At 32.9% G+C, this 7,838-nt stretch overlaps 1 protein-coding gene across 1 annotated transcript; it reads right to left on the reverse strand.

The window, feature by feature from the left end:
• Positions 1-1,360: 1,360 nt before the first annotated feature.
• Positions 1,361-4,430, reverse strand: LOC140882624 (receptor-like protein EIX2). Its single transcript, XM_073288736.1, has one exon. The coding sequence runs from the start codon at positions 4,396-4,398 to the stop codon at positions 1,564-1,566; it is 2,835 nt and encodes a 944-aa protein (XP_073144837.1). The 5' UTR covers positions 4,399-4,430; the 3' UTR covers positions 1,361-1,563.
• Between the last annotated feature and the right edge of the window lie 3,408 nt (positions 4,431-7,838).

A 7,838-nucleotide genomic window follows, 5' to 3' on the forward strand; every position in this document is an offset into this window, starting at 1 on the left:
GTCATAAAATTCGACTTTATGTAGCAAGGAAGGATCAAAAGTGCCATAAGGTGAAAAGGATCTGCAAACCTTCTGAAACCGTGGCCATGTATATAATTTCATGTATTTAATTTTGTCTTAATAGCCAACAAAAATAGGAGAAATTGCATATATCACCCTTGTGAAATTCCGTATTAGCTAATAACCCCCTGTGAAAATTTTTTAAGCTAATAACCCCCTGTGATTCTAGATTTGTAGCATACACACCCTTTTCAGCTAAAAAATGACGAAAATACCCCTACATAAAATGAATGATAAATTAAATAGTTCATAAAAGTCGAGGGCATTTTCGTCATTTTTTAGCCAGAAGGGGTGTGTATGCTACAAATCTAGAATCACAGGGGGTTATTAGCTTAAAAAATTTTCACTGGGGGTTATTAGCTAGCACGAAATTTCACAAGGATGATATATGTAATTTTTCCACAAAAATATTAATAAAAATATATTATTATATTAATTAATTAATTAATTAGTGTGAGTAAAGCAACGGCTGACATTAAGAAAGTGTGATAATATTGAATTGGTGCTTATAGAATTCGGGTTAGTTTATGCTAAATCGGAAGTGTTTCTTCTCCTATTTCAATATCATTAGATCATGTGAGACCTATATATTTTTATGGAAATTAACATATGTTTTGATGATCCAATGGTTGATATTTGACCACATCATGAGGGAAGAAATACTTCAGGTGTAGCATAGAATAATCCATAGAATTCGACCAAAGATCAATGTAAGAAAGAGAAGTAGAAGTATTGATCAAAGGAAGTGAGGGAGGAAGATTAATGATTACCAGCATCCAATGAGTGCATTCTAGAAAGCCAATCAAGGTGTGTGATATTTAATAACGAATTCCCACAAAGATCAAGGATTCATTTCAACTTACCTTTACAGGCACTATCCTTATAATAGATCTAAGAGTTCTCATTTAATAATACATGTGAGGTCCACTAAAAAATAATGGATCTCACATTTATTGATGAATGAAGACCGTTAGATGTATGTCAAGACAATGTCTGTACAGGTAGGATCTAACTTACCAAGATCAAGACGCCGCAGCATGGTTAGATTCCCCAGATGACGCGGGATCGAACCACCGATATTTGAATAAGATATAATGAGATATTGTAGTTTATCAAGAGAACCCATAAATTCAGTAATAGTGCTCCCATTAAAATCAGCATAAAAAATATAAATTTTATTATGTTAACTATTGTACTTTATGGTAAAAAAAAAATTGAAAAACAATAAAAGGATAATATATATGCATTATAATATTTCCTTCTAAACTTTCGATTTTAACGTACGGAATAAAAATTTTAAAATAGTATATTTTACTTATAAAATTTTGTAGAAAACAATTTGAAAAATATCACAATTATCTTTATTTTATCCACCGGGAAATATTATTTAGATTTTTGGGCACTTGATTCTTAAAATCCATGTAATGACCTCGATCGATTGCCGGAAACCTTGATCACAATCATGTTTATTATTATTTATCACTGGTAATGAAAAAATTATGCCTAATACAACTCATTTGCAGCTATATTATGTGTTTGAAAATATCTTTGCACACGGTTCAATGTCACCCCTATCTTAACAGAAAACCAATTATGCACATCTATCAGCATCTTAAACCATATATGCCTACAAAATTTATTCAGAATCAAAGTTCCAAGGACTCCCCAAAAGCCGAAAATGAACCCGAGCGTCATACTGATGTAAAACCCTGTGGTCATGAGCTCATCATTGTCCATTTCGTCGGTAGAGTTCAACCTCTTATGTGTTTCATGATCTTCTGGACAAGATTTTGAAAGGGGAGTACCACAAAGTTCAGGATTTCCTAAGTATGAAAAGGAGTTGAAAGTTTGCATGTGAGTGTCCCATGGAATTCTACCTGACAAGTTGTTGAATGACAGGTTCAGGACTCCGAGGTGACTCAGTCGTGAAAGGGTATCCGGAATGTGACCCGAAAGGTTGTTTTGTGACAAATCAAGAGAGTTTAACAATTCTAATTGGAAAATGTTTGGTGGAATTGATCCAACCAGATTGTTTCTTGAAATATTTAAGGCAAAAAGGCGGACAAGACTTGTCATTTCAAGAGGTATTTCTCCAGTGAACTTGTTGCTTGAAAGATCAATGGCTTTTAAAAGTTCAAGATTTCTAATATACACAATTTCCTTGCCTTTCCATATTATTTGTATTGTATCATATAAGGTGGCTCCGGACCAGACAACCGAAAGTGAATCGTTGTATGGAGATCGGTATTGACTGTATGGCTGTGTCTTTGAAGTCATGGAACTGAAATTGCCTATGCATTTTGGTATAGTTCCGGAAATCTTATTGAGAGAAAGGTCCAAAACTTGAAGATTTTGTAGATGACACAAGGTTGAAGGTAAGTTACCATAAAAATCATTCGATTTTAGACTCAAAACAGCCAAATATGGCAAACTTGTTCCTATCCATGCTGGTATATTTCCATAAAACTTGTTTTCCTCAAGATCCAACACACGCAACCAGGAGCACTCTCTCAATGCTATAGAAATTTCTCCTCCTAAATTGTTGTTCCTTAGATGCAAAGAAGAAAGAAACTTCATGTAGCCAAATGATATGGGAATTTCCCCCGAGAAGAAGTTGTTTGCCAAATTAAGATACTCGAGATTTGTCAAATTCATCAAGCAGTGAGGGAGGTCACCTGATAGTTGGTTGTCTGAGAGGTCAAGAATGCTCACCCAAATTGCATCACAAATATTCGTCAATCTCCCAAAAAAATTATTTCTTGCCAGGTTCACGAAACCCAAGTTCGGACTTAAACGAGGCAGAGAACCATTAAAATCATTGGAGCTCAAGTCTACCGATTCGAAACTAGGACATGACAAGTCAGGTGGAATTCCAGAAATTTGGTTGCACGACATATTCAAGTGCATAAAACAAAAGGAAGTGTTCCCGTGAGAGTTGATGATCTTTATGGTATCAGAAATTCGGGCATTGGAAATGTCAACAGATGCAAAGTCCGAGTGAGATTTTAGAATCCAATTTGGGAATTTTGGCCCCAAATTGCAATATGCCAAATGTATGACTTCAAGTTTGAACGGAGGGTTCCAGCGAGAATTGATCTTTACTGTTAAATTTGAGTTGAAAGACAAGTCCAAGGTTTGCAATCGAGAAAGATTGAACAAATGGGCTTCACTGATTGTTCCTTTCAAGTTGTTTGAGCCAAGATCCAAAATCTCAAGCTTGGACAAAGATCCAATTCTTGCATTCAAAGTTCCATTAAACATGTTGCCATGGAAATTCACAACTTTCAAAGATGCACACCATCTCATATCAGACACCATGCCAACAAACCCGTTTTCATTCAGATTTAGAACTTCAAGATTGCGTAGTTTTAGCACATTAGGTAATGAGCCATGCAATAGATTCTCACTCAGATCAACATACCCCAACATGGTAAAATTCCACAACGCAGTAGGAACACCACCTTCAAGGCTGTTTTTCGAGAGATCGACATGCGATAACAAAGTCAGATTCCATAGAGCATCCGGGATCTTCCCCCTCATATAATTACTCGAGAAATCGACGTAACTTAAGCTACTGCTAACCTGAAGAAACAGAGTGAATATGGACGTGGTGTTTAAAGAATTCCGAGAAAGGTTGATGAAAGAAAGACAAGTAGAAGTATTAATGTTCAAAGGAAGTGAGGGAGGAAGAGTTGATGATGACTGCAGGCCACATGACTGCAAGTTCAAATGGTATAGTTTGGGAAGATTGTTGATTACTTGCATCCATGTCGTAGCCCTGCTAAGATCCACGTAACTGAGGTCAAGATATTCCAATGAGTGAAGACTTGCAAGCCAATCGAGGTCCGTAATATTTAATAACAGATTCCCACTAAGATCAAGACTTCGCAGCATGGATAGATTCCCCAGATGATGTGGGATGGAACCGCCGATATTAGAATCAATCATATTGAGATGTTGTAGTTTACCAAAAGAACCGATGAATTCAGGAATTGGGATCCCATTAAAATCAACATCAAAGAAGCTAAGATGAATGAGGTCTACTAAATCAAGCAAAGAAGGGCTGAACTTAGTAAGTGTTTCAGGATTGATAAAAATCAAACCTACGACGTGATTAGTGTTGTTATCACATAGGACACTGCGCCATCTGCAGCAGTCCTTTTTAACTTCCTCGTTTCCTTGTGCACCCCATCCGTCGTTAACTTTCATTTCGGATTTGATCTTGAGTAGCGTGAATCTCTCCTTCTCCAAGCATCTCATGGTTTCAGTGGTTACTGGAAAGATGAATAAAAGTAGAAAAAATAGTGGCAGTAATTTTGTTGTGGGAATTAAGTTCATCTTTTTTTTTAGCCAAAGAATGTATTACTATATATGAGTGATGGATATGAATGACAAGGTGAGTATTTATTATATAATGTCACTTGAGAACGAATCGCTAAGCTTTAAGTCAATAAGGCCACACCTTAATCAACCTCCACCGTTCATTCTTTTTGGATGAATGATATCATTTCAGAAAAAAAAAAAAAAAACCAAAAATTAGAAGAAAACTTTAGCATAGCAAACCGTAGAAATTAAAGGTATAAATATATATGAATTTAGAAATTTCAAGTGTCACACCAACGTTTTATGACAATTTCGAAATTGCTACACAAAAACCAAACTTTGAATATTTATTAGACAAGAATCCAATATGTTACAAGCTAGTAGACTAAAAAAATTATTTTCTCTCTCTCTCTCTCTTTCTTTGGTTAATTGAAACAACCTAATTAGATTAACACTAGTTTTTTGGGACTTCTCAAGGGAAGTTTAGGCCTTTAAAAGGTGATCGGAAAAAAAATTCATTTGGTATTGAGAATATATAATATAACAATCATAATTGAATGAACAAGTGAGAAAGTGTCAATAGGTTGAGAACGGAACTAATTAGCTAATTCAATAGACCGCAACTAAAATGGTTAATGATAAGTGAATGTATGAATTCTCGGAAGAGTGATGCTACATGTACAACGAAATTTGTACACCAAATCTTATAACACAAAAAATTGAATACAAGAATTTAATCTATCAAAATCTCACGATATATTAAATACAATATCTCGCGATAAAATAACGAAATCTCATGATATTATTCTTGTAAATATCGTTGTACATGATATTTGTTGCACCTCTACCATTTTTCTTCTGGGAATCACTTGTCTGACCATAATTGAGATACCAAACTTTGACATCTAGTCAACACGCTATATTTAATACTCAACATATTTAATACGCACAAAATATTTAATAATATTCAAGCTCGAATTCAAGTCATAAATTCATTCGGAAAAAAAAAAAAAGAATTAAGTCTTTTTACCTTGCGAAAGAATGCTGGCAGTACTATGATCAAGCTATTATTCGAGATTGCTTTGGGATGAATTTAGTGCGCTTGTTACCTAGCTAGCGAAGAAATGGATTAGGATCCCCTACTGTGGGGGATCCCACAGTACCCCACAGTAGGGGGCTGTGGACCGTTTCCTTCATAGCACCCTTCCTTTTACTTTTCTTTTTTTTTTTTTCGTTTGGTTTCTCTCTTTTTTTCCAAGTTTTGTAATTTTTTTTAATTCTTTAACTCAACAAATTTGTTTTTCTCCCTTTTTTAAAAAATAAAAAAAAATTGTTTATTTTTTATTTTCTAATTTATCCAATTTTCTTTTCAATTTTTTAATCCAATTTTTTTTTAAAAAATAATTTTTTGCCTCTAATTTCTACATGTTCAACTCGTCTATTTTTTTTTCTTTTCAATTCAATTTTTTTTTTTAATTTACAATAAATAAGAAGAAATTTCTAAATTTTGGGACCTGAATATTCGGAAGCACGAACCCGACATATTTCAAGACTTGAATATTTCGGACCGCGAATATTCGGGATCTCTCGGGTAGAGAGAATAAATTTCGAATTTTTTTTCAGTTTTCAAGAATTCGTTCAAAAAACACAAAAATGTGATTATTTATTTAAAAATGCTATTTAGAAATTTATATTTCTAAATATAAAATAAATATCCGACTTAAAGCATATAATATTAAAATATTTATGATAATTCTTCAAGTTTTGTTGTTAAAAAAATATCATACGATATATCATATAATTATTAATAAAATATTATGATAAAAATTATTAGATAAATTTTAGTAAATAGATTGTCAAATTACATATTTAATTCTAAATATTTGTTCTAATTAGATAATTATAAATATCAATTAATTATATTATTAATTTAATTTTTAAAAAAACACAAAAATAAAATATCATTTCGTGATTCTACTATACGATCTTTCCAACAATAGAAAATTACGTGCATTAAATCGACAATTAATTGTTATATGTGTTGAAACACAATAATATTTAGAAAAAATTGCAAATTTAGTCCTGTATGTTTGTTACTTTGCGATTTTGGTCCTCTATGTTTTCACATTTCAGTTTTAGTCTTGCATGTTCTGATTTTTGGCAATTTCGGTCATTTTTATTCAAAAATGCTTATGTGGCACTGTACACGTCAGCTCCACATCAGCACTGAATTGGTGCCACATCAGCGCCACGTCGGAAAAAAGACTAAAATTGCCAAAAAAATAAAGATAGCGGACTAAAACTGAAATCTGAAAATATAAAGGACTGAAATCGCAAAGTGACAAATATACAGGACCAAAAACGCAATTTTCCCTAATATTTAGCTCAATATATTATTAAAATTATTAATAAAATATATTATAATATTATTTCAGGAGGGGTCGAGAATCCCCTCGGGATAAAGATTTATTCCCGATCTCTCTCCCGATATTAATTTAGACGGGAAAAATTGCAAAAACTTGATTCGAGAAAATGTTGGGTTGTGATTTTTTCGGGACGAAAATGAGATGCGATTCAGGAAGGGTCGGGATTTCGAGAATTTTTGTCGTCCCTACAATTTTTGTAAAAAGAAATAAAATTGGATAAATTATAAAATAATAAAAACTAAACAAATACTTGAAAGGAAAAAAAAACAAACAAAAAAAAAGAAAAAAAAAACAAAAGAAAAAGAAAGTGTGCTGTGGGGGAAACGGTGCCGTTTCCTGATCCACAGCACCCCCTACTGTGGGATCCGCGAAGAAATATATACATCGAATATGATCAATAGCCAAAGTTGTTGCAGTTTCTTGTGGGTTTAAATAAGAGCTACGCTCCACATAAGAATTAAGATTAATCTGATGATTTGGGTTCTTGTAATTGTACTTTTAAGTCTGATGACACGAGAAGTTATAAGATAATTTCGTGCAAATGAATTCCGGACTCATTCACACTATGGGCTTTTATTTTCTATCATTTTAAGGTAGCGTTTGAGAGAACTTGTAGGAAGCATTTCTCAGTTTTTTCTTCAAATTTTGTGAAGAAAAAGTTGAGAAATGCTTCCTAGCTCTGCCTCACCCAAACACTACCAAAATTTATCACGAGTTAGTTATTAAGACTAGTTAGTAGATTAATTTCGAACTTAATTTAAAATAATTTTTAAGTTCTATGTGAAAATTAGACTAAGTGGATCGAGAATCTATATTTTCAGTTGCTAACCAATATCATGAGCATTTAAAAAAACATAAATTAAAAACAAATTTACTCACCCATAAAAAAAAACAAATTTACTCTCAAACGATATTTATATGAAAAAAAACATTGTAAAGAGTACTGGTTTATATAAGTTTCGTTCACTTTTTTAGGAAGTCTTCTTTTCTCCCATTCCTTAAAAAAAGTTAAATTGCAATTACAACTAA

Source organism: Henckelia pumila, chromosome 2, assembly GCF_033568475.1.
Source record: "Henckelia pumila isolate YLH828 chromosome 2, ASM3356847v2, whole genome shotgun sequence".
Taxonomy (NCBI): Eukaryota; Viridiplantae; Streptophyta; class Magnoliopsida; order Lamiales; family Gesneriaceae; genus Henckelia; species Henckelia pumila.

Coding starts and splice junctions, on each gene's coding strand:
- LOC140882624 (XM_073288736.1), bottom strand. CDS start 4,398: ATGAACTTAATTCCCACAACAAAATTACTGCCACTATTTTTTCTACTT.